Source organism: Schistocerca americana, chromosome 4 (genome assembly GCF_021461395.2).
Source record: "Schistocerca americana isolate TAMUIC-IGC-003095 chromosome 4, iqSchAmer2.1, whole genome shotgun sequence".
NCBI classification, from domain to species: Eukaryota; Metazoa; Arthropoda; class Insecta; order Orthoptera; family Acrididae; genus Schistocerca; species Schistocerca americana.
Window position 1 is genome coordinate 356,059,707 of NC_060122.1, and position 27,282 is coordinate 356,086,988.

At 40.7% G+C, this 27,282-nt stretch overlaps 1 protein-coding gene across 3 annotated transcripts in view; it reads left to right on the forward strand.

Annotated features, from left to right (window-relative positions):
- LOC124612264 (irregular chiasm C-roughest protein) overlaps positions 1–24,286 on the forward strand; it is a 1,966,673-nt gene extending 1,942,387 nt beyond the window's left edge. For all 3 annotated transcript variants that reach the window (XM_047140359.1, XM_047140358.1, XM_047140360.1), the window contains one exon: positions 22,057–24,286. In XM_047140359.1, the coding sequence (XP_046996315.1) occupies positions 22,057–22,491 (435 nt within the window). In that variant the 3' untranslated portion in view covers positions 22,492–24,286. The remainder of the gene's footprint in view (positions 1–22,056) is intronic.
- Positions 24,287–27,282: the final 2,996 nt, after the last annotated feature.

Below are 27,282 nucleotides of genomic sequence, written 5' to 3' on the forward strand. Positions count from 1 at the left end.
CTGATTAAAATACATAGTAAATAGAGTGAAAATCTCATTCTGGAACATCCTCCAGGCTGTGGCTAAGCCATGTCTCCGCAGTATCCTTTCTTTCAGGAGTGCTAGTTCTGCAAGGTTCGCAGGAGAGCTTCTGTAAAGTTTGGAAGGTAGGAGACGAGATACTGGCAGAAGTAAAGCTGTGAGGACCGGGCGTGAGTCGTGCTTCGGTAGCTCAGATGGTAGAGCACTTGCCCGCGAAAGGCAAAGGTCCCGAGTTCGAGTCTCAGTCGGGCACACAGTTTTAATCTCAAGTTTCACATAGTAAATAGGTAGGCAGAATTAAAAAACACGGCGACAGTCTGGTTTCTATTCGCACGAGATAAAAAAAAACACAACTAGCGACAGTATTGTGGCTGTTCACAACACTGACAAGAGACGCACTACACTGAACACTCACTTAAAACAACACTATACAGGAGACACGGTGGCATATGGGCAGATGGGGGGGGGGGGCAGACCGATGAAGGGAAGAAAAAGGGGGGCTGGGCGGACGCGAAAAGGAGAGGGAAACGCGGTGGAGGGGAGAGCAAAAAGGACTCGGGGGAGAGAAGAGAGGTAGAGAGAGGGTAGGTGGAGAAAAAACAGGATAGAAAGGAGGGAGAGGGAGCCCAGAAAAAGGATAGAGGAAGGAAGGGGGAGGTGAGGATCAGAGTTGATAGGAGGGATAAATGGAGGGAGAGAGGGCATCATCTCGGAGAGGGAGTCGACAGAAGCCACCTTGGGAAAGGAGATGAAGGGTGTAAAGGTGGAGGGTAGGGGGGACACAATGGTGAAGGCGCGGCAGAGGGCGGAGGTTGGAGAGGAGAGGAGCAACCAGGGGGTGAGGGGGATCAAGGTGGGGGGAGGTGCAGAGGACACGGATATGTTCGAGGAAAAGGAGCAGATGGGGGAAAGGAATCAGGTTGTAGAGGATTCGTGTGGGGGATGGGAGGCATATACCGAAGGCGAGGCAGAGTGTGTGGCGCTTGAGGATCTGGAGGGACTTTCAGGATTTGGGGGGGGGGCGGATATCCAGGTGGGACTGGCATAACAGATGATAGGACAGATCAAGGATTTGTAGGTGTGGAGGATAGTAGAGGGGTTCGACCCCCATGTCCGGCCAGAAAGGAGTCGGAGGCGGTTGTGGGCTTTGGATTGGATAGAGTGGAGATGAGGGATCCAGGTGAGGTGACAGTCAATGGTCAGGCCAAGGTAGGTGATGGTGGGGGAGAGGCGGACAGGACGGGCGCAGATGGTAAGGGAGAATTCAAGGAGCCGGAAGGAGTGAGTGCTACGACCTACGACGATTGCCTGCTGACGACAAGATGCCAAGGGCAGCCTTGTATGCTCCACCGTGGCGGTACTACGCATGCGGGTCACAGCTGCTGGTCGGCGGCAAAGAAATATGCTTACACATGCGCTGCATGTGGCGAAATCGTACAGACATTCCATAATTACCCCAAGAGCCGGAATCCATGCTTTGTTCAAATTATAACCATTATATTTGTTAAATTATTAGCTAATCTAATCTCTTTAGCTTCCTTGAAGACAGATTCTGAAAAGGAAGAGTTGGATGTCAAAATCTTCACATCACTGTAATTCATGGAATGCCCTGTGTCAGTACAATATTCGGCCACAGCTAACTTGTCTGGCTGTAATAAACGTGTGTATCTTCGATGCTCCACACATCTCTCATGAACCGTACGTGTTGTTTGACGTATGTACGACTTCTCACAATTTTCGCAAGGAATCTGATACACGCCCGCTTTACGAAGTTGTAACTCGTCCTTCACAGAGCCGAGCAGCTGCAATCTTTGTGGGGTGCCAGATCACCTTAACAGAGTGTTTCTCAAGAATACGACCTATCTTCGAGGAAAGAGCTCCCACACAGGGCAAAAACGCACCAGATCAGAAGGAATTACTATCTGCTTCCCCATCACATACCTACATTCTAGATTTTGCATTGGATGCTCTACGAATTTGTTGCTGAGAAAACCCATTCGATTTAACAATGCTCTTGAGGTATGTGAGCTCTTCTTGCAAATTATCTTTATCGAATATACACAGGGCAATCCACGAATTACAGTGATGTGAAGATTTTAACATCCACTCTTCCTTTTGGGAATATGTCTTCAAGGAAGCTATAGAGATTAGGTTAGCTAATAATTTAATAAATAGAGATAATGGTTTTAATTTAGACAAAGCATGGAATCCGGCTCTTGTGGTAATTAAACTGCATAGAAGTAATCATGGTGTCACCGCCGCCGATCATACATCGATAAGCGAATCGAATGTCTGTACGCCTTCGCCACAGGCGGCGCACGTGTAAGCGTATTTCTTTGCCACCGACCAGCATCTGTGACCCGCATGCGCAGTACTGCCGCGGTGGAGCATAGAAGGCCGCGCTTGGCATCTTGTCGTCTGTCTTGTGACTCATTCTGATGATGTCGGGCAGATGCGCGGACGAAGTATCAGTGGAGGAAAATTTATTTGTGCATCTGCATGCCAGAAATTTAATGGACTGTTCATTACGCCGCGAGAAGTTGAAAATGCACATTAAATTTAATACGTTTATTTGTGTGGACATCTTCCGCAGCAGCTGTTAACATCTGTTAGTACAGGTTATCTGTCTTGAGCTGACTGTAATGCAATTAAAAAGAATTTAACTGGACACGTTTCGCTTTCATTTACAAAGCATCTTCTGTGGTGTTCTATTAATTGGATACACACGTTTGTACATTTATTTTTTGATTGTTTTAGGTTAGAAACAGTGTTTTCTTTTTGAAGTTGGTCTGCAAGCTACTTATGGTGTTTCTTTACATAGTCTGCTCCTTTCCTTCTTGCTACAGGGTGTTTCAAAAATGACCGGTATATTTGAAACGGCAATAAAAACTAAACGAGCAGCGATAGAAATACACCGTTTGTTGCAATATGCTTGGGACAACAGTACATTTTCAGGCAGACAAACTTTCGAAATTACAGTAGTTACAATTTTCAACAACAGATGGCGCTGCAAGTGATGTGAAAGATATAGAAGACAACGCAGTCTGTGGGTGCGCCATTCTGTACGTCGTCTTTCTGCTGTAAGCGTGTGCTGTTCACAACGTGCAAGTGTGCTGTAGACAACATGGTTTATTCCTTAGAACAGAGGATTTTTCTGGTGTTGGAATTCCACCGCCTAGAACAGTGTTGTTGCAACAAGACGAAGTTTTCAACGGAGGTTTAATGTAACCAAAGGACCGAAAAGCGATACAATAAAGAATCTGTTTGAAAAATTTCAACGGACTGGGAACGTGACGGATGAACGTGCTGGAAAGGTAGGGCGACCGTGTACAGCAACCACAGAGGGCAACGCGCAGCTAGTGCAGCAGGTGATCCAACAGCGGCCTCGGGTTTCCGTTCACCGTGTTGCAGCTGCGGTCCAAATGACGCCAACGTCCACGTATCGTCTCATGCGCCAGAGTTTACACCTCTATCCATACAAAATTCAAACGCGGCAACCCCTCAGCGCCGCTACCATTGCTGCACGAGAGACATTCGCTAACGATATAGTGCACAGGATTGATGACGGCGATATGCATGTGGGCACCATTTGGTTTACTGACGAAGCTTATTTTTACCTGGACGGCTTCGTCAATAAACAGAACTGGCGCATATGGGGAACCGAAAAGCCCCATGTTGTAGTCCCATCGTCCCTGCATCCTCAAAAAGTACTGGTCTGGGCCGCCATTTCTTCCAAAGGAATCATTGGCCCATTTTTCAGATCCGAAACGATTACTGCATCACGCTATCTGGACATTCTTCGTGAATTTGTGCTGGTACAAACTGCCTTAGACGACACTGCGAACACCTCGTGGTTTATGCAAGATGGTGCCCGGCCACATCGCACGGCCGACGTCTTTAATTTCCTGAATGAATATTTCGATGATCGTGTGATTGCTTTGGGCTATCCGAAACACACAGGAGGCGGCATGGATTGGCCTCCCTATTCGCCAGACATGAACCCCTGTGACTTCTTTCTGTGGGGACACTTGAAAGACCAGGTGTACCGCCAGAATCCAGAAACAATTGAACAGCTGAAGCAGTACATCTCATCTGCATTTGAAGCCATTCCGCCAGACACGTTGTCAAAGGTTTCGGGTAATTTCATTCAGAGACTACGCCATATTATTGCTACGCATGGTGGATATGTGGAAAATATCGTACTATAGAGTTTCCCAGACCGCAGCGCCATCTGTTGTTGAAAATTGTAACTACTTTAATTTCGAAAGTTTGTCTGCCTGAAAATGTACTGTTGTCCCAAGCATATTGCAACAAACGGTGTATTTCTATCGCTGCTCGTTTAGTTTTTATTGCCGTTTCAAATATACCGGCCATTTTTGAAACACCCTGTAGCAGTGGTTGGTGTCGACAGGCTTCATTTCACATATGCAGTTTTTGGCATTTTGCGTTATTTCCTGCGCTGCACTATTTATAAATGACTTTCTTAACTGTTTTTTATTCATCACTGCCGCAGTGTTTATGCTCCACAAAATAAAGAAAAAGCACGTGCAGAAATTAAACTTGCTGCGTTCCGAGGAGAATATCCACTTAGATCATGAATTGTTTTAACAATTCAGTTTTTGAACAAGTCACTCTAACCTCTAACTTAGGCTGTGAGATAAGTTTTGATTTTAACTCCAATACTGAGAATGAAATACACAAATTCTAAGTTGTCTTTGGTACTATAACATAACATTGCGGTATGAAGTACAAAAAGAAACTGTCATGATATTTTGTAAAGTGATGGCGGTTGCTGTCTTATCCTATGGAAACGAAAGCTGGGTTACGAGATAAACCAACGAAATAACAGTGAAATAGTAGAAATGGGGTTCCTGAAGATGGCGAAGGGCCGCGTAAGAAGAGACGTGAATATAAATGAAGATATTAGAACTGAACTAAATATTTTCAACGTGAATGGAAAAAAATCAAAATTGGAAACAACACCTTATGAGCATGTCAGGTCACAGAGTTCTCTAAAAAATACTGAACTACAAGCCACACGGGAAAAAGATATTAGAAGACCTCGGAAAAGACGGGAATCATCTTCCTTTAACGGATGAAGATGAGACAAAAAAATATGCTTCGTTATTTCTTGAAACTGTATATTGAAATAGATAATTGTTTCGGCGCCAGTCACTCAGTTTTATTTGCTCCACTACGCATTTCGAGGGTTAACCGTTACCATCAGATGAATGAGGTCTTTTACATGGCTGTCCTTAGTGGTAAGCATTGGCGATTTCGTGCAGCAGCATGTGAGACGCAGAGCTATAAAGTTGTGTCTTGTAGTGTTGTTAATTAAGTGAATTAACCACAGAACTCACAGATGCGTAAAAGCAGATAGTTATAAGATATTAAAGGTACATACAGTGCGAGAAGAGCAGTACGTGCGCTGCATTCCGCCGCTGAAATTCTCTTCTGCTTCTCGCTGTACATCAGCCGCGCAGTGTTGTTGTAACGCACCTACGAGGTTACATTTTTCGCCAAAGAGTATAAAACCAAAGACTTTACGTAATTCATTCATAGCAAACCAAAGATAAATTAAGACATACATGTACATAAATGATTTTGTTACGTAAACTCTTTGGCAAAAAATGTCTTCTTTGCTACATAACAATAACATTGTGCGACAGAAGTACAGTGAGAAGCGTATGTGAATTTCAGCAGCAGAATGTAGCACACGTACTGCTCTTCTTGCACGGTTGGGATATTTCATATGCTAGAACCAGCTGCCGTGTCACATTCATAAGCTCTGTGCCTGATTCATTCAATCATTAAGACCGCAAATCATAACCTACCACCTCGGCCACCTTACACACCGCTGCATGAAATAGCACTAAGAACATCAACATACAAGACGCATTCTACCTGATGATGATAATAATGATGGTTATCAATCGAAACGCATAGTGAATCAAATAAAATATCTTGTCTTTCATTCTGATTAACATTCCCTACCCTCGAGGCGTAGTCGCTTATGGACTTAAAGGATAATAGTGTTTTTATTTAGCAATGAGGCATTTCGCACTTTTGTATCAAATTTTAATTACCTTCACACAGTAATTAAAACTGAAAACATTTCTCTCTGATAATAGATATAACGGTCAGTGGTTAAGTGCTCGACTACAAATTTAAAGGTCTTGCGTTCGATCCCCCCCCCACCACGTCCAGGATTTTTATGTTAATTATCACTTACTTCACTTTCGACAATGCTTGTTAATGTGAAAAATATCGTTTGGAGACTACATTAAACCGTATTTCTCCTTATAACTCTTTTCAAAAGCTTTCGAATGCCGTTAAAAAAAGGTATATAGTGCTGTTTCAAAAACACACACTTGCTTCACTATCTCTGCTGATATTAGATTTGGGAGAAATAGCTATGCAGCAAAATCACGTGCTCGCCTGCGTACTGTCATTTGCAAAAATTTCTATTCGATTATTTGAACCGCCCGCGAAATAAAACGGGTGCATGTTTTAAGTGTTTCCCTCTGTGTAACAGACAATAGCCCATTTGAACTAGTTAACACAGGATTAGCTTAGACCGTCATTCTAACTTTGATACAAAATACTAACGCACAACTATATTACCACAATACACTTAGCTGTACTTTACTGACAAGTTAACTCAACGTAGTTGGACGGTTAGGAAAATTTGTTAGAAAAATCTTTACGAAAGTGAGATGTTGCTGGTGACACTGCATTTTCATGCAAAGTTTATTTTGAATGGAATTGTAGAAAGCAGTTATGCCCTCTTGTTCTATAGCCTGTGCAGATGGAGCTTGCGCTTGGTACACAGAACGTGCGTTTTAGCTTTGTACCCAGAACTTTTGCGTCTAACCGTCGATTTCTGCTGATCAAAGAGTGGTAAATGGTCCACAGAATTATATCTAATATCCTCTGTCGGTTTCAATTCATTTTGAAACGTCCCCTTTTAACAATTATACAGGACTGTGCTTAACCTGACACACAATATTTTGTTAGCGCAACGCAATCTGACTTTCAAAATTCCCTACAAAATAATGGCCCTGACTAACATTAAACTATACCTTTCACAAATCACTAAATCACTTACCTCACAATAATCTTCGTTTCTCCCACTACTGCAATACAGCAAGCGCCACTACTGCCAGCTAAATAAAAGATTCAAACTACTAAAGGCACTAACTACTGATAGGGATAGTTAGCAAATGAAAGATATTAATAGAGAGCAAACAATGTATTTACCTTAATATCATCACATGCCATAATATATATATCAGTTCATGAAAAATTACAAAACTCCGCCATCTCTCTCCCCACATCCACCACTGCTGGCGGCTCACCTCCAACTGCGCAACGCTACGCGCTGTTCACAGCCAGCTGCCTAACACTACAATGGCGAGTATTACAACAATGCAAAGCAGCCACAGACTGCACACAGCACAGCCAGTGATTTTCATATTGAGCGCTACGTAACATTGCCAATAAGAAAACATAAACAGCCTACTTACATAGAGAAAACATAAACAGCCTACTTACATAGCCCCCATGCTCCCCACAAATAATTTTACAAATGGTGTTGGGCACTGGCCAATACAGATTTGACAAAAATTTTTCACAATTACAGTAACAAAGATATAAAATGCGCACACTTATTGATACATTGTTGGTCAAAAGCTAAAAATTTCTCACAGTCCATAAAGACAGTCCACATTGTTCATCACAGTGAAACTGCCGTTTCTTTTCTCAAAGTCTGAGCAGTAAAAGACAATGCACACAGAAGTAGTGGACTTCCATGCAGTCTTGAAGAAGTAGTGTTGTCCTTCCAATGGAAAGACAGTGCTGACTCTTGACATGCTGACAGGTAATGGGCCACAATGGAGCAAACCCACAGCAGAGTCATTCGAAGTTTTGAAGAATATTGGTAGGTAGGTCATCACAGAGCAGACCCACTGGAGTCCTGGTAGAGATTGTGGTATTGGTGGGCCACCAGAGGTGCAGACCCACTGTAGTCCTTGTAGAGATTACGGTATTGGTGGGCCATCAAAGATGCAGACCCACTGTAGTCCTTGTAGAGATGGCCAGCAGCCATCTGTTGTGACTGTGCAGGTGCACAATCACCATTGAAGAGTCTTGCGGATAATATAGCAAGTCCATAAACCACCACTTGTGCACTCACAAAGTTTTTGAAATTGTCCTTAGAACCAGCAATGCTGTTATCCAGTCCCTTGCTGAGTTATTAACACACGTGCAAACACTAACAGTCCCTACTTCTCACATATTGTCCACATACTATGACCAACAGAAACGTGTGCAGTGAAATGTAACTAACAAGTTAATAATATCATGAACTGGTGACAATTACAATTTTATAACATGAGAATACAATTACAAAGACACAGAAAACATCATTAAAAACATATATACATAAAAAATACAGATAACATTTGTAGTACAGGCTTTACAAAAGAATAGAAATAAACATATACATCAGTGGAATTATGACATGAGTACATACATAAAAGATCACAATAATTTTTGAAACATCAACTTCACACATGAGCATTAAACAGAATAAATAATGTGTAAGCATATTTATAAGGTAAATAACATATTATTAATGCCAATTGTATTTGAGGATAAAAGTATTCCTCATCATAGTGAATGTAGCTTAATATTAAAAGAAAAAAAATTCTATGAAACTACACAGAGACAGGAAGAAAACAAATACACAAGGGTACACACACACATAGTGGGATAACACCAATAGGAAAGGACAGGGGTCGTTTTCAGTGTAACATGTGGTACTGCAGTCCAACCCAAAACTTCATATATCTTTCCTCTTATTTCATCCTTTGTTTCCACCAAAAAAATCCTATCCAAGCATGCTTTCTGTATTTATTTCACATATTTCTTACCTCATTATTTATTTCCAAGAAAATCCTACCTATACCTGCTTTCTGTACGGTTTTCGTATAGATTCTCAATGCATTTCTTCCAATTCATCGCAACTCATTCTCTTCTATAGACTACCCCCTCTTAAGCTAACTTAAATCTACTGAGCTCAGATGCTAAACTAAGGAACGAGGCAATGCAGCATCACATAACAAATCAACACAAACAGCAACGAGAAAAAAAAATGGAAATTTGCAAAGCAAGCTACAGTAAATCTAAATTAACAAGTAATGCAACATTACAACTAATATGAGCCAATGCGCAGTAAACAAAAAATTAAATCAGGCTTAGCAGAGTAACACAAATTAAAATTCAGTAACACGATGCCTGGCAAACAGCAGTAACTTATACCTAAACATGACATAGCGCAAGCAGAAAAAATATTACACTAAACATAACAATGCAGATAAGGGAAATGTATAATCACATCTTAATGTCTAAGTAATTAAAGTGGTGCACCACAACAACTGATTGTAAAAAGAAATATTACCATGTACTTGAAAAGAAAATTATAGATGCAGTTACTGGTATTAGTCCCTTCTTATTGTTCTTTCCTTTCCAAGTGCTCCTTTTTTAAAGAATGTGGATCATAAAATAATTATTTAATATATCTGTTGACAGAAAGTGTTCCCATTAGCAAATGCATTTTATTTTATAAAAGCAATGCTGCAACACAGCTGGAAACCAGATATCAAATGAAATAAGCAACTATGAAAAGCAAAGCATAAAAATATCATTCAGTAGTCATGTGACATTTCATAAGTTAGTAGCTCTCAACTCTCGTAGAAAGACGCTTGTCGTAATCAGGTGTGCAGATGTACGAATATTTCCCATCAATTCATAAGCATTTCAGTAATTAGCACAAAGTGCGAGTAATCATATGTTTTCAAGTAACGAGGGTGTCGCATTAGCGATGAAAGGCACACCCTAATGGCTTGTTCTCCAGGTGTTTGACACAGCTGTGTGCCCACAACGCATTACAAAAATCATATGTGGTTAATGGCGTCCCCTTTTTTTTTTTTTTTACCTGTGCCGCTGAAAAGGGCTCGCAATAATGGCTTTTTCTCCAGGCGTCTGACACAGCTGGGTGCCCGCGACGCATTACGTGCAGGTGGTCACTTAACTTTCGTACGGAAATATTTACGACAGCACTACCGTGGTAGTCTCATATAAAAATATTTCACAGGTCAAGAATTAGCGTTGCAAATCTGTAGAAACAAAACCCTATAAATATAACAGTGTCCAAAAAATTTTCACCAGCATTGTGATACATTCACTCATTTCATAACTCTTAAAGTACGATTCTTGGTTTCCAACATCCTTTTTCACAAGTCAAGAGTCCCTACCCACTATTCATTACTCATTACCTTATTACACATATACGTATCCATCGACACTCGTCAATATTTCGTCATTATAAATATGAAGCATAATCAAATAACTCATATAGCCTCAGCCTATTAATCGTAAACATACCTCAGCAGCATAATACACATCGTCGTCGTAAAAATAACCTCATAACACTTCAGTCAAATCTTAAAATCGTCGTAACTTCCTCCAATAATTAAAAAAATTCTCTGCTCATGTCAAAAGTGTCATCTGCCTCAAACGTACTTTAAAAATCATAATCCCTTTACCAAATACATCATTCAAAGCTCTCATAGTATCACAATGGTTCCGAAAAAATATGAACAGTTTACAATGCACAGACAAAATACAGTTTCATAAGTATAAAGTTACCCAACTGTGTATTGCGTAAACATCTGTCACTGATGTAATAAAAAAATGTTTATCTCTCAGTTAAATGATCAGATAGCTGTGTAATTTGTGTGTTAGAGAAATATGGTACCGATGTGTAAAGTTGTATAAGCAAATACCATATTAGCTAGGGTTCCTTGTGGTTGCCACACACATGGTACACAAAGTAGGCGTGTACCCCCCTGAGGATTAATGTAATTATACCCCCAGGTGTTACAAATTACAGCAATGGAATGAAATGTATCACGGAAAACTTTCTTTGTAATTAAAAAATCTTTGAAAATAAGTGTTTTAAGTATAAGATTAATCACTCAAATGCGTGTCCTGTAGCGCTAAATGCGCGTCTTGCTGTAAGATAATTCTGTGGAACTGTCGTAGTTATCGTCCTCTGTAAGCAAGGTTCTGCTAAAGTCAATGTACTTACCTCATGAAACACAAAAGTGAAATGCTTTGCGTATAGATATCTTAGTTATTACGCTTATTGCCGTGATGAGGAAAGTACTGTACAGTAACGTATTGTTATGCCACGAAAAAGGCTGTCTCATTGTTGCTATACCACAAAAGTTACTACTAAAACATGTTTTTCTTCCTAGAAGAATTCAGAAAACTGTGCAGATATAAAACAGATACACTGCAAAAGCAACATTGTAAATTGTCACTCATTAGTAGCGTCGTGATAAAAATCGTGTAGCTGTCACATAAACTAACCACTGTGTCCTCTGGTATCTCACAGAAAGTACTTTAAACCCAGAATGTATTTTCAAGTAAACCAAAATGTTGCATTAAAATCTCATTAGCAGTACTGGTAAATGTTCTAAGTATGTAAGCCTTATAGTCGTTCCATAATCGTGCAACTAACAAGCAAGAATGTACACACACAACACTGTGTCGTCTGTTCACTACAACAATGCATTCGTAATTTCTGTTTAAATAAGTTCTCATGGTTCTTGGCTGGATATTTAACTTCAAACATTGTTGCATGGTAACAGTTTCTAAAGCATACTAGTAACGTCAAGTGAAACGTTTTATGGCAAAGACAAAGTTAAAAGGCAGATTATCTGTCAATAAATGGTTTTACATGAGAAATGTGGTGTAAACCTTTACTCTTCTTAGTACGCAGAGTTTCAACTTCAACGCAATTATCATGTGGTATACGTCGGATTCTGTAAGGTCCATTGTAAACTAGAAAGAATTTGTGACTCAAGTGTTTCTTCTTATGTGACAATGAATGAGCTTTAATGAGAACTTTCTGACCAATATACAATTTCTTTGTATTTGCTTTACCGTGTAGTTTTCTCCTTTTGTCTGCTGCAGATTTTATATTTTTAAGAGCCAAATCAATTATGTCTTTGTGTCGAAGTTTACGTGTATTTGGGAAAGGTACAAGCTCTCTGATTCTGTTCGGTGGTTCTTCATTCTTTAGTACAAGAGTGGGTGGTAAAGCAGTGGAATCATGAGGCATTTCATTCAGCACATTTTGAAATAAGTGTAAATATCTGTCCCAATGCTGATGCTTTCTGTGACAATAAAGTCTGCAAAGCTTATTGATTTCTTTCATAATCCGTTCAGACGGGTTACAATGTGGTGAGTACAATGAAATAAAAACAGGTTTGATTTTATGGTTGCGAAGCATGCGTGACCAAACAGCAGATCTGAATTGCGGTCCGTTATCTGAAATGACTTTAGCAACGTGGCCAACTTCACGTAAGAAATTTTTAACAAAGGCGTTGGATACAGATCGTCCAGTGGCTTTACGTAACGGAGTGAAAGAAACAAATTTTGAAGTAAGTTCAACAGCGACTAGAACGTACGAAAATCCATTGGATGTTCTGACAAGGGGTCCCAAGAGATCAACAGCAGCAAATTCTTTTAATTTAGAAGGAATGATAGGAAACAGCGGAGCACGATGTGAGATAGTAGATGGTTTCGCCTTTTGACAAAGTTTACAAATAGACAAGACTCTTCGAATTCGCTTTTCCATATTGTTAAAATAACAAGTCGTTCGAAGAATATGATAACATTTTCGTGGGCCAAAATGTGCGTAACTGAAATGAATGTACCAAATGAGCTTATTAACAAAATCGTCAGGAATGCAAAGTACCCATAGCTTGTCATCAACAGTGCAGCGTTTGAACAGTATGTTGTTTCTAACCAGATAATAATGCCGAATCTGTGTGTGTGTCCTTTCATGCCATTTGCTCTTGATGTCTTTCCAAATCGGATCTTTATCTTGTTCATGAGCAATGTCCTTTAAAGATGTGGTGATGAAGTTTTCAAAGGCGACTTTCTGAATGTAAAGAATACTGAAATTTTTCTCGAGGTTGCCTTCTTTGTTACTTTTCTCAAGCCCAGCCGGTGCGCGTGACAGTGCGTCCGCAACAATGTTCTCCTTGCCGGGAATGTAGACTATTGTGAAGCGGAATTCTTGCAGAAACAATGCCCAACGTTTTAACCTGTCATGATTTAATTTTGAAGACATAAGAAATTGTAATGCACGATCATCACTGTATACTTTTACGTGCTTACCAGAAAGAAAGAAACGGAATTTGTTAAATGCCCAAACGATAGCTAAAGCTTCTAATTCAGTAACGGAATAATTTTTTTCAGATTTTGTTAGCACTCGGCTAGCAAAAGCAATGGTTTTCTGAACGGTAGTGTCATTTTCTATGGCTTCTTGAAATAAATGGGCACCAAGACCGACTTTAGAAGAATCCGTGCTAAGGCAGAAATCTTGTGACAGATCTGGATGAGCTAAGATTGGCGCGTGAAGTAACGCTTCTTTCAAAGAATTGAATTCCAATTGTGCTTGTTCGTCCCAGTTCCAAATAGTATTTTTTCCAGTGAGAGAACAAAGTTTTGGTGTAACAAGAATTTGCATATTCAGAAAACGACGGTAAAAATTTACGAGACCTAGAAAACTGCGGACTTGTCTTTTTGTGGATGGAACTGGAATGGCTCTGATTGCTTCTAACTTTTCAGGATCCGGCTGAATCCCTTCAGAAGAAATAATATGTCCCAAAAACTTCACCTTTGTCCTACCGAATTCAGACTTTTCCAAGTTAACTGTAATTCCAGATTCTGCAAAAATACGTAACAAACTGTTGAGGATGCGATTATGTTGTTCCCATGAAGCTTCTGCTATCAGAATATCGTCCACATACAAGGTGATGTGACGTTTTAAGAACTCAGGTAATATGGAATTTAACCCACGAATGAATGCTGCCGAAGAAATGTTCAAACCAAAAGGAAGTTTCCGAAACTGATAACAAACGCCGAAACAAAGGAAAGCTGTGTATTTTCTACATTCTGGATGAAGTTCGATCTGATAAAAGCTGGATCTGAGATCAATGGAAGACAACACTTTTACACCATTAAAATTTTGAAGAAGTTCTTCTAACGTTTGCGGCCTGTCTGTTTCAGGAATAATGATCGTATTGATTTGTCTCGAATCTAAGACAAGCCTGATCGATCCATTTTTCTTCTCAACAACATGTAATGGATTGTTGTATGAGCTTACTGCAGGCTCAATAATGCCCTCATCGAGCATAGATTGTATTTCTGTTCTAACACGGTCCCTATAATGTGCTGGAATTACATATGGTCTAACACAAAATTTAGTATGCTCACGAACACGAAATTGGTATTGAAATCCCTTGATTGTTCCTGTTTTATGAGTAAAAACTGTGGAATGTGCTTGTAAAATCTCAAAAAGGTCCTGCCTATCAGCGTCATTACAATTCTCAATTGTTTGAATTTTATTCTGAATTAACTTATTAGTGTCAAATGCGCCGTCGATATCATCCCTGTCAGTACTTGCAGAGTGATTGTTAGTGTCTAGTTCCGTAGAAAATTCCGAACTGTTGTCTAACAGAACGTAAAGCCGATTAATTTCCTCATCATGGTTTGAGAGCCAATCTTCAAATTTCAAAGCTATTGACTTACCTTCTTTTTCTAAAGTTATTTCAGCATCGTGAAAGTTTAAGATTGCTTTGTATTTATTCAAAAAGTCTACTCCCAGTATAATTTCCGTCGACAATAATGGAACAATAAGGAAGTTCGTAGAGAAGCTGTGGCTTTGACAAAAGAATTCTAGGTTGGTTTGTTGGCGTACATCTACACTTTTTCCAAAGATTGCACCTTGTAATTTAATCTTACGTAACGGAAGTGTGGGGCAATCGTTCGATTTGTTGCATTTGCTAAAGGCTGTTTCACTGATTACTGAAATGGGACTGCCAGAGTCAAGTACTGCCGTAAATTTTACGTCATTTACTGTAATGCAAATCACAGGATATGCAACGTTGTTATGTTTTACGTCGTGTTCTTGGAGTAAGATGTCCCTAATATCTTCCATTTTTACGTAATTACTAGCTACGGCAGCTGCGTCGTTAGTGTCATAAGAACGTTTTGTGGCTGCCAGCGGTGTGAGTCATTGCCTATTGTCTCTTTGTTGGCGCGCGTCGTTATTGGGGTTTGGAGACCTAACTTCTACAAATTCACCGTGACGAGAGGGCCCTGCTCTGTTTGAATCCCGCCAGTTCTGATGCAATTCAGGTCTGTCGTTACGATCATATCGTCTGTCGTCATGTCGGTAGATTCCATAGTTTCTTTCTTGTCGGTCACATGGTGGAGAATTTCTCCCTGAATCGTAACTGCGCGCTGGTCCGTTGCGTCTAAAGTTATTCTGTCTCCCTTGATAGTATTTATTTTGGTTCCCATATTGTCTGTTTCTCTTATTGTCTCTGTGATAATCATTACCACGGAGAGGTGATCTTTCCCTGTAGTTATTACTACTCTGCCAACGGTTGTCATACGGGTGGTGTCTGTTTTGGTCACGATTTGTGTTGTGAGAATAGCCTTGTCGTGTCAAGTTATTACTTCTTTCATCGCGGAATTGCGACGGATGTGACCTGTAATTGTTGTGTTCCTGGTTTCGCGTTCCGCGATTGTCAGTGTCAATTTCTAATTCTTGTAACAGTCCCTGAAATGCTTCAATGTCGTCTTTGCAACGTCCTGCCAAAATAATATGTCGTAAATGTTCAGGCAGTTTGATTAAGCAAATGCGGATGAGTTCTGAGGGGCTGTATGGGTTTGTCAGGTACTGATTCTTGTGCAACATGTCTTCAAAATATTTCACAAGACTGGAAAATTCAGACTGTTCAAAGTGTTTCATCATCATGATGCTATGTTTTACACGGTCTTGTGTGGCTTGAGACCAATATGCTGAGAGGAAGGCATGGTAAAATTCTCCCTCACTGTGGCAATCGTGAATGACCGATCGCATTCTTACAGCTGGTTCATTCTCTAAGTAGCCACACATAAATTCTAATCTGTGTTCTAACGACCAGTTGGGAGGAAAACAATGCGAGAATTGATGGAGCCATGCTTGTGGATGAATGTCGTTGCCAGAATTCTTAAATGTTTTGAATTTACGTGTAGTAATGAACAGCTTATAGTCAAAATCATCATGTCGGCAAGTCGCATGTCGGTCATTGTTACGTCGTTTCTGCGGTTCCATCTCAAAATTCGGCGTACCTTGCCAACTTCTTTCACAATTTCCGAAGTGCCCTGTGTTGTTATTTTGTGTCTGTTCCGTATTTGTATGTCCCTCTTCCCGTATTGGGGCGCGAGTATCCTCTGAAATACGTAATTCTTGTATTAACTGTGTCAGCTGATCTTGTACTTCCCGGATTTCTCTTTGGTGTTGCGTATTAATCTGATTCTGATTTTGTTTGAATTTCCTAATTTGTTCGCACTCTTCAGTGTCAGTGAAGGCTACAGGTCTTGTGTCATTCAGATCATCATCTACCTTTGTAGATAAGTTAGTGACCTGATCCGAAAGTTCGGCTACTTTCTCCGATAGTGAACACATTTCCTCATTGTGTTTTTCTGAACCAAGTTTCAGAATGTCCATTTGTGTTGAAATCGAATCTACTGTGTCCTTTAAGTTTTCCTGAGTTATTGCAAGTTGCGTAACCGAATCGGTAGATGCAACTGAGTCAATTTTAGCTTGCAAGGTGTTGTGATTTTCATGAAAAATAGTTTGCAGTTCTTTTATGGCTGCTTCATGATTCTGTAATGCATTTTCATGCCGCGAAAAAATAGGTTGGAAATGCTCACAAATTTGTGATTTTACGTCATTACAGACTTTTTGACATTTCGATTCAATGTTATGTAACTCACTAGTTAAATCTTCACGTGTTTGTTCAAGTGTGGTGTCTAACTTTTGAAGATTTTGTTCCATTGTGTCTAACTTTTTGAGATTTTGTTCCACTGTGTCTAACTGTTGCTGTGTTTGTCTCTGGTGTTGTTCCATTGTGTCTAACTTTTCAAGCTTTTGCTGTGTTTGTCTCTGATTTTGTTCAAGTGTTGTGTCTAACTTTTGTAGCTTTTGTCCCATTTGTTGCATTAACTGTAATAACAATGCACTGGTGTCTGAAACATGTTCCTCAGTGCTTTTCGGCAGTGAATTTGCACCGGCAACATTCACATTTTGACAAGCGGAAAACGTGTCTTGACTCATTTGAGAAAACGGTGAGGACGCAAAACCTGAATCTACAGTGTTTGCAAAATTGTGTCCTATCATTTCGGATTCCTGAGGCGAGCTGTTGCCGACCGATCGATCGATAATGCTTCCCTCTTCACTAATTGTTTCACTGTCCACGCCATTGTTTGCCGCCCGCTCCATTTCCCTATGCACAATTATCAAATTACTACTTTGAACATCAGTTAATTCATTACTCGGTGGCGCTAACACACTGCTTTCATTTTCACTGTCATTTCTCAGTTTACTTTGGAGCCTAGTATTACGTTTTTCACACGCCATTATTGTCACAGTATTTCACACGACAACACAGAAAAACACAATTTGAAGATCAAAAATAAGAGAACACATTAAAATAGCACTGAAAATAATATCTAGTTAATGGCAGCTGCGAAATACTTGGTGCAAATCTACATGCATGCCACAACTGTTTTACTGTACAACAATGAAAGACTGCAACTACAAAGGAGATTCTCTCTACAGTTACGCGCTAGCAATAAACAAAATCTACACTAATTACACAAACTACAAGAAAAAATCAGAAGATTCCAGTGAGGTATCCTAGGCTAAGGGTCGACATATGAAACGTCCCCTTTTAACAATTATACAGGACTGTGCTTAACCTGACACACAATATTTTGTTAGCGCAACGCAATCTGACTTTCAAAATTCCCTACAAAATAATGGCCCTGACTAACATTAAACTATACCTTTCACAAATCACTAAATCACTTACCTCACAATAATCTTCGTTTCTCCCACTACTGCAATACAGCAAGCGCCACTACTGCCAGCTAAATAAAAGATTCAAACTACTAAAGGCACTAACTACTGATAGGGATAGTTAGCAAATGAAAGATATTAATAGAGAGCAAACAATGTATTTACCTTAATATCATCACATGCCATAATATATATATCAGTTCATGAAAAATTACAAAACTCCGCCATCTCTCTCCCCACATCCACCACTGCTGGCGGCTCACCTCCAACTGCGCAACGCTACGCGCTGTTCACAGCCAGCTGCCTAACACTACAATGGCGAGTATTACAACAATGCAAAGCAGCCACAGACTGCACACAGCACAGCCAGTGATTTTCATATTGAGCGCTACGTAACATTGCCAATAAGAAAACATAAACAGCCTACTTACATAGAGAAAACATAAACAGCCTACTTACAATTTCTACGCTTTGCGGGCACATATACTGGGATAGCGTCCTTTGAACGTCTGCCTCTCTTCTTTATGGTTGTTTTCGTGCCATAATCCATGATCCTGCAATATACTTATTCAACAGAGGCATTCTCTCCAAGACTTCTGACAGAAATATATTCTTCCAAAGCGTGATTGTTAGAAAACATCAGAATCAGGATCACAATCACAGTTATCTTCATCTAAATATTCTGTGTCACTGCTTTCCAGAATTTCTAAAATCTTTTCCGTGGTGAGTTTTTCTTTATAGTTCTTGATCATTGTTGAAATAATTCCAAGTAGTTAGTTGTGACAAACTATTGTAAAAACGACTGGGAAAGCTGAGAACAGCATGTAAGCAATATATGGATTGTTGTAGGAAACCAGACGACGATGGCTGTAGACACTTTGTCCACTGTCGTTGACGATTTTTTTGAAACTTTGCCATAACAACTGTAATTCCGATAACTTACGGTGATGACCAGTTTTGAAATTGTGGAAACCTCTCTCAACGGAAAAAATACAAGAATATTGTTGAACATTCATAAAAAATGTATATAATTATAAAGGCTAAGTAAGTAGGCCCATTAAGCCACAACTGTGCGTGACTGACACTTTGAGCGTGCGCTCGAAGTTCAGACATTGGTCAACAGATGGCACTGGAATACAAACACGTAGAAGAGAATGTCCGTTATAAAGTACCCTATGCCCAGAGGCTTACAAAGCATTTAGAACGCATACATCGGCTGAAAATAAAACTGTCCAATGCAGTGGACAAATACACCAAAAGGGCTAATCCGCTCGGCAGATTCGATGCGGGGCAGGCGCCTTAACAAGCACAGCTGTCCAGGCGCGAAGGACCACTCTAACCTGATTGATAAAATAAAAAATCTGTCACTAACGCCACAGAAATTTATAATTATTAAACTTATTGTTATTATTATAGCAACAAGTACACAGTTTTCATAGCAATATACCAATAGTTCATAAAAAGGCATAAAATAACATTATACTGAGGTATGTGTTGTCCCAGCAACAGCAATGCTGGTGAGAAATATAAACACTTCAAAGAAATTTGGATCTGCTACTGGATAGGTCTCTATCTTCTGGAAGATTAGTAGTAACGTCAACCAACAATGTTCTGCCAGCTTTTAAAAATTCTCCACGGTTAACAGTGGTTTTTAGCTGCAAAATGAGGCGTTCTAATGCCAAAAAATATTTTATTCATATTGACGTTAGTTGTCGAAGCCTTCGCATTTGTAAATTTAAAAGCAAAATGAATGAGATGTTGAGCTGATGAGGAGAGCACGGCAAGTGCCATAACCTGAGTTCCCATAACTTCACTCACATCAATGGAAGAGGAGCCAAAATAAGTGATTCTCCGTAGCTATGCAACCGTTTCTGAGTTAACGAATGTCCAAGTATTTGATGTAATTTAGATATCTTCTTACGCGCTAAAAGCCCAGCCCAACTGGCACCATAGTGGCTAGCGTCGCGATCTCACTTTTACGTCCCTTGTTCGAAGCCCCATCATTGTTTTATTTATTTTATATTACTTTATTTTGTTTATCTCCCCATGTCCGTAGAAGGTTACTACACGAATGTTTTTTATCAAGTTACAGGGGCGTTATATTAGCTATAAAATTACAACTGGGGTACACAACAAGCCGAAACATAGAAGTTCCGAACACCTCAAGCATCAGGCGAAGGCAGGTTTACCACAGCGACATTTAGTCCTGAATTTAACTCGGGAAAGAAGCGTCGTTAACATTACTGAAGATTTAATGCGTTGACAATAATTTCGTGGTAAACCGAGCATGGCGCATCATTTTTCCGAAAACTGGCTTTTGTGGCAGATTATGAATCAAAAAACGCTGAAAAAAATTCAAATCATTTTACATTCATTTTTGCTTTTATTTTTAAATTCATTCACGTGACATGCACTTAGTGGACGAATAAGGACAACGTCATTTCAATATACATCGGAAAACGTCCGTGACGTAATCCCCTACGGACATAGTTGGCAAAAAGTAAAACCGAAACAAACAGCAGTAATCGGGTTTAGACTGAACTGTTTGCTCGGTAAAAAGGCACATAAATAACCTCGAAAACTCTGAACGCCTTTTTCTCAGAAAAGGACTATATCTCTGACGTCCTATATCTCTGACATCGATCTGTTGTAGAATTTTAGAACATGTTTTTTGCTCGCGTATCATGTCATTTCTGGAAACCCAGAATCTACTCTGTAGGATTCAACATGGATTCCGGAAACAGAGATCGTGTGAGACTCAACTCGCTTTATTTGTTCATGAGACCCAGAAAATACTAGATCCAGGCTCGCAGGTAGATGCCATTTTCCTTGACTTCCGGAAGGCGTTCGATACAGTTCCGCACTGTCGCCTGATAAACAAAGTAAGAGCCTACGTAATATCAGACAGCTGTGTGGCTGGATTGAAGAGTTTTTAGCAAACAGAACACAGCATGTTGTTCTCAATGGAGAGACGTGTACAGACGTTAAAGTAACCTCTGGCGCACTACAGGGGAGTGTTATGGGACCATTGCTTTTCACAATATATATAAATGACCTAGTAGATAGTGTCGGAAGTTCCATGCGGCTTGTCGCGGATGATGCTGTAGTATACAGAGAAGTTGCAGCATTAGAAAATTGTAGCGAAATGCAGGAAGATCTGCAGCGGATAGGCACTTGGTGCAGGGGGTGGCAACTGGCCCTTAACATAGACAAATGTAATGTATTGCGAATACATAGAAAGAAGGATCCTTTATTGTATGATTATATGATAGCGGAACAAACACTGGTAGCAGTTACTTCTGAAAAATATCTGGGAGTGTGCGCGCGGAACGATTTGAAGTGGAATGATCATATAAAATTAATTGTTGGTAAGGCGAGTGCCAGGTTGAGATTCATTGGGAGAGTCCTTAGAAAATGTAGTCCATCAACAAAGGAGGTGGCTTACAAAACACTCGTTCGACCGATACTTGAGTATTGCTCATCAGTGTGGGATCCGTACCAGGTCGTGTTGACAGAGGAGATAGAGAAGATCCAAAGAAGAGCGGCGCGTTTCGTCGCAGGGTTATTTGGTAAGAGTGATAGCGTTACGGAGATGTTTAGCAAACTCAAGTGGCAGACTCGTCAAGAGAGGCGCTCTGCATCGTGGTGTAGCTTGCTGTCCAGGTTTCGAGAGGGTGCGTTTCTGGATGAGGTATCGAATATACTGCTTCCCCCTACTTATACCTCCCGAGGAGATCACGAATGTGAAATTAGAGAGATTCGAGCGTGCACGGAGGCTTTCCGGCAGTCGTTCTTCCCGCAAACCATACGCGCCTGGAACAGGAAACGGAGGTAATGACAGTGGCCACCGTTGGTGGCTTGCGGAGTATAAATGTAGATGTAGAGGTCTAACGATAAGCTGAGACACGTTTCAGCTTATTTTGACTCCTCTTCCACTGAGTGAAGTTTCTGGGAAATCGGGTTATGGCATTTGCCGTGTTCTGCTCGTGAGAGACCCGGGTGTTGTTGGAAGAGCCGTGGCGAGTGTGGCCTCGCTGTTGCAGGACGGGCAGAACAACAACGGATACGTGCCGTACGTGGACTACTCGCGCGAGTACACGCCGCCGGCGACGCTGGCGCTGGAGACGAGCCGCGAGTCGCTGGGCGCGCCCGTCGACCCCCGCTACTCCGCCGTCTACGGCAACCCCTACCTGCGCGCTCCGCCCGCCGGCGCCGCCACGCTGCCGCTGCCGCTGCCGCTGAGCGCGCAGCAGCCGGTGGGCGCGCCCGCGCCGCCCCCCTACTCCACCGCCGCCGCCGCCTCCGCAGCCGCCGCCGCCGCCGCCTCCGCAGCCGCCGCCGCTGCCGCCGCCTCCGCTGCCCGCAACGGCGCGGTGCCGCAGGTGGCGCGCCTGCCGTCGTCGCCCACGTCGCAGTACATAGTGCCCAGCTCGCAGCCGGCCGCCGTCAAACGGGGCACGCTGGCCACGCACGTATAATGCCGACTCCCCCCGCGGGCGCCCCACCTCCAGGTCCTCGCGATTGTCGAAAGAGCTTCCACTCGGTAAACCCTCCCCCCCCCCCTTCCTCACCTCCACCCAGAACACTACTCCCCCAAAGTCGCGCGCGGATACCAAAGACTTTTTAAACGTAAAATAAAATTTCCAAATAACTTCCTGTACGAAGTGCAAAGAGACGCTGTCGTGGTATATTTTTCTTTCCGTGAAAGAACGTAGCATGTGCAGGTGTTCGCCGTTTGAAAAAAGAGGTGTTAGAAGCAGTGCGTGTGCTCTGACCCGAGAGTCTCCCGCTGACGTTCTGTTTGTGGCTGCCGAGACTTGACTTGTGCCATAACGCGAGAGACGATGCAAGTAGTGAGCGAGGAGTTATCTAAACTCCAGTAGTGGCGAGGTAACCACCATCGACAGGCTTCAGCCCGCTTCGATGTAATGTACTGGCCGACCTAAGGCTTATTGTATCGCTCTGTTTCTATACGCATTGCAGCCGAACTTAACTCGTATGTAAATATCTTAACTGTGATTTGAATAATATTTTTAATGTGTTTGCTATCAGATCGTCATTTTGGAATTTCTTCCACTTTGAGAAAAAAAATGTTAAGTCCATTAAATAAACAAAAATAAGAAATTTAAAAAAAAGAATGAAAAGTATTCGGGCCTAATTATTCAGCTTTTGGACTCTGTGTCATTTTTTTTACAATGGAGAGGAAAAAAAAGTACGAGGATCTATCGAGTTAGTTGCCAAATGGCTTGTAGTCAGACTTTATACTCCATGTCAATTGTACCAGGGCTGTAGGTAAAGCGGAGGACACGAACGAGACTCCAGTGCTATTAAGACGTCTTGTCTAGCGTTCCGAGTGTTTTATCGCATCGATTTGTTACTCACAGTTGGTTATTTTTGTATTGTAGCGGGCACTCAAGACAAAGTTAGATCGACCGAGAATACGACTTATAGCGATCTCCCGTCCCTCCTGCTAATAAAGTTGACCGTTAAAAGAGGATGAATTTTTTTATAATGTTGCAGGCCAGTCTGTCTGGCCCTAAAGTAGTGGTGCCAGAGGTCGTTTTATGATCAATTGTGTTGATCTGTGTAGAGTGCATTCATTCTGGAAAAAAAAGGAGGACAAGATATATGCTGCTGCTACAGCCGTGTTTCTAGAACAAGAAACGAAATGGTTAATTGTGTTGATACAATAATTATTTTATGCTACGGTTGCTGTTGAATGAAGACTGCCTTTAGCACAGCGTGTTAAATGTTGTGTGTTTGGGCCTAATTGTTTTTATATAGTTCTCTCTCATATAATATATATGTGTGTGTAAATATGTACATGACTGTATAAAAATATTTGCCAGAGTCGTGTAAATTTTATTAAGTTAATAAAATGGAAGCACAGCAACGAAAGAATTCCGCTATCAGAAGCTTAAAAGTCTTTCTCTACTGTGAGTAGCTCTGGACTGTTCCTACGCGAAATAAATACTAGAGTTCAAGCATTCACTGTTAACCATTTCTTGTTGAAGGTGTTGTTTAAGTGGTGACGTTGAATGTGTTTCCAACAAGTAAGAAACATTCCTCAGTATTTTAAGGAAATTCAGGTTATTAGAATGTTATTTAGATAGCCTTTTATATATAAAAAAGAACGTTGCCTATGGCCCTGATTCATTCGATTGTAGATTCATTTCTGTTTCTATTGAACTTGACTCAACGTCGTCATTTTTTCTTACACACTTTTTGGATTTCAAAGGAGAAAACTGTCCTAATAAAGCAATATGAGACTTTCGTGACTGACAGCTCACAGTTTCTTTCTTTGCTCCTGCTACACCATCCCTAACTCACTTTACGAAAATGAACACTCTATAGACACACATCAGAGCACAACAAGGATGGTGATATACATTTGGCGAGTGAATACATCACACACACACACACACACACACACACACACACACACACACAAAGAGAAATGACTGACTAGAACGAGACTCGGCGAGATGCAACCATGGAACACAGAGGAGAAACAACCACACTTCTAAGCACATGCAGAATAAAGACTTCTTACAATTTTTAATCCAATGGTCTACTTACGAGGTAGTCGCCTGTCTGTAGACCTCTAGTAGCCTTGAGTACCTGTATGGTTAAAGTGAAAGAGGTGCAAAAATACTATCGCCGTTACAACCTAAGCTATCGACATTGGCCCATTTACGATAATTACTCTTCGTCTACTCACTGGTGCCAACGTGGCGCCAACAGTGGGCAATATTTATGGGACATCAGCCAAACATTTCAACCAACGATCAGTTAAATTCATAATGAGCCCACGTAAACTTATTTGATCGCGGCTGGTGCATTTACGCTTTTTAGCGCATGAATAATTGTATTTTGTCATTACAAAACAGATAAAGAGCTACTTTTAAAAGAATTTGATGGGCTGTAACTCTTCACACTTTTAGAAATTAGTAAAATTTTTTAAAAGTAAAGTCTAATTTCTTAGTTACCATACTTAAAATTTCATCAACTTGTCTTGTGATTTTATTTATAGTTATTGTTGCAAGTTCAACTTGTGTCAGTTATTAAACCATCTCAAGCACAAACCTTCAAGTCAGGAAAGTTTGATAAGTTTTGTTGGATATCAACAACAGATTTTGAGCTGCTTCTTCAAATGATTGAACCCAAAATTAAAAAAAGATAGTTTTTGGAGGGAAGATATACCCGGAAAATTTTGTTAGTCATTGACACTTGATTTCTTGCTACATTAGACAACCTAAATTTCCTTTGTAAAATATTCTCTCAGGTGATGCCACTGATAGTGCCTGAAGTTTGCAAAACAATATGTGAGGCCTTGAAATATTATGTTAAGGTAATGTCCATTTTTTAAAGTTCGTTCAGTGAGAAATAGTTTCAAAAGCACCACTGAGTCTCTACGCCTACATTCCTATTTTGCTGTTGTCTTGTCCAAGAAAGCTATCCATGAGATCGTAGGAAAACGGAATACTTTGATATGCTTCATTCTAAATGTCCCTGAATCGACTTAAGTCTTTTGTCCTCTTCTGGTAAAGGCGATAAATTCAAATTGAAGACTCGTTTTTTAATTCGGATATTTTTGCTGGATGCGCTTTCATGCATCCACTGTAGTATTGCAATCTTTGTGGTTCCTGGTAGTAGGATTCCCCAAATGTACTCCCGAAAAACTCATGGACTTGCCTGTTACTCCACTGTTCCTGATACATTGTAATTTCAAAAATCAACGTAGTAACACAAGCAACAAATAAGCAGACTCGGGTTTCTGAACAACAGTGGAAACAAACAACGTTGGCGCCAAAGTGTGGTTGACATATTAATATTTGTCTCGACGCCTTTTGATATTTGCTCGAAATAATGACAAGCGACGGTGGCGTACCAATATTGCTATTTCATCGATCCACGCATTGGACCAACTAATTATTTGCACCAATGTTGGACACAGTGTGTGGACTCAGCCTTAGGGTTACGTGCATTACAAAATGCACATTTCCTTAACATAGTCTATAAACGCCTCACATACTGTTTTGCAAACTTTGGGCATAGTCTAGTGACATGACTTGAGTTGATATTTTAAAAAGTAAAGGTAGGCTTTTGAAATTGTCTCATGTAGCAAGAAATCGATGTGTCAATGGCAAACAAACTTTTCCCCCTAAACAGTAACTTAATTTTTTTTATTTTGGGTTGAATCATTTGAAGAAGCAGCTCAAAATCTGCTGTTAGCCTACGACAAAACATATGAAACAATCCTGAAGCCTGCAACAATGATTGTAAATAAAATCACAGAACAGGTACATGAATTTTTAATTATGGTGATTGATAACCTACAACTTACTTAAAAGTTAGAGATTTCTAAACGTAAGAAGTGTTACAGGCCGACAAATTTTTTTACATATGATGCTTTGCAGATTTGTAGTAACAAAATATAATTATTCACGCATTCAAAACCGCAAATGCTCTGCAAATTCAACTGAATGTAGTCTCGAATGTGTGGATCTGTCTCACAAATACTGCTCAACGATGGCGCCAACGTTGGCACCAATGTGTGGACGAAGGGTAACAATGAGAGTGCGAGCTGATATTTCCATAGATTCTCGCTGCACTTGCGCACAGTGCATTTGATCTTCCCGCGCCCCCTTCGTTGATGGCTGTTTATAGACTCCTACTTTCACTTACCTTTTATCTACAACGCCAGTGTCATAGGGAAAAATACAAGTGAATTATGCAGATGAACGTCATATCCTCATTGTAAGCAAGACTCTGAAGAGAAAACCCTACTTTTAACGATGTACTGTAACGAGAAAACGCCTTATAGTAGTAGCATACATAGTGCTAAGGTTATTAAGATATTTATACAGCAGGTGCCGACACAGTGAACATGCAGACGAAGAATTGACCGACATGCTTCCGGATGCTTGAGTAAAATGAAAAGGTAAGTCGATTTAATGTTTTTACGTCACTCTAACCTGATCATCTCAGTCATCGTTACATTGTAGATATAACTGCAATCAAGAAACTGCATATAGAACAGCACAGACTACTCTGCTCTAGAGCGTATCGGAATGCACAGCCGACGTGTTGCGAGGACTCGTCGATCTCTTTATCCGGCGCTTTAAATATGGTACCCGATTTGATAAAGTCGCAATAGACCGTGAGAAGCCAGTTACCAGTACGAACGTTGCTGAAAACGGTTCTCATCCCACCGTGCTTGTAAAGGAGAGTAAATGAATTATACATGGAGTATCGAAAACAACCAT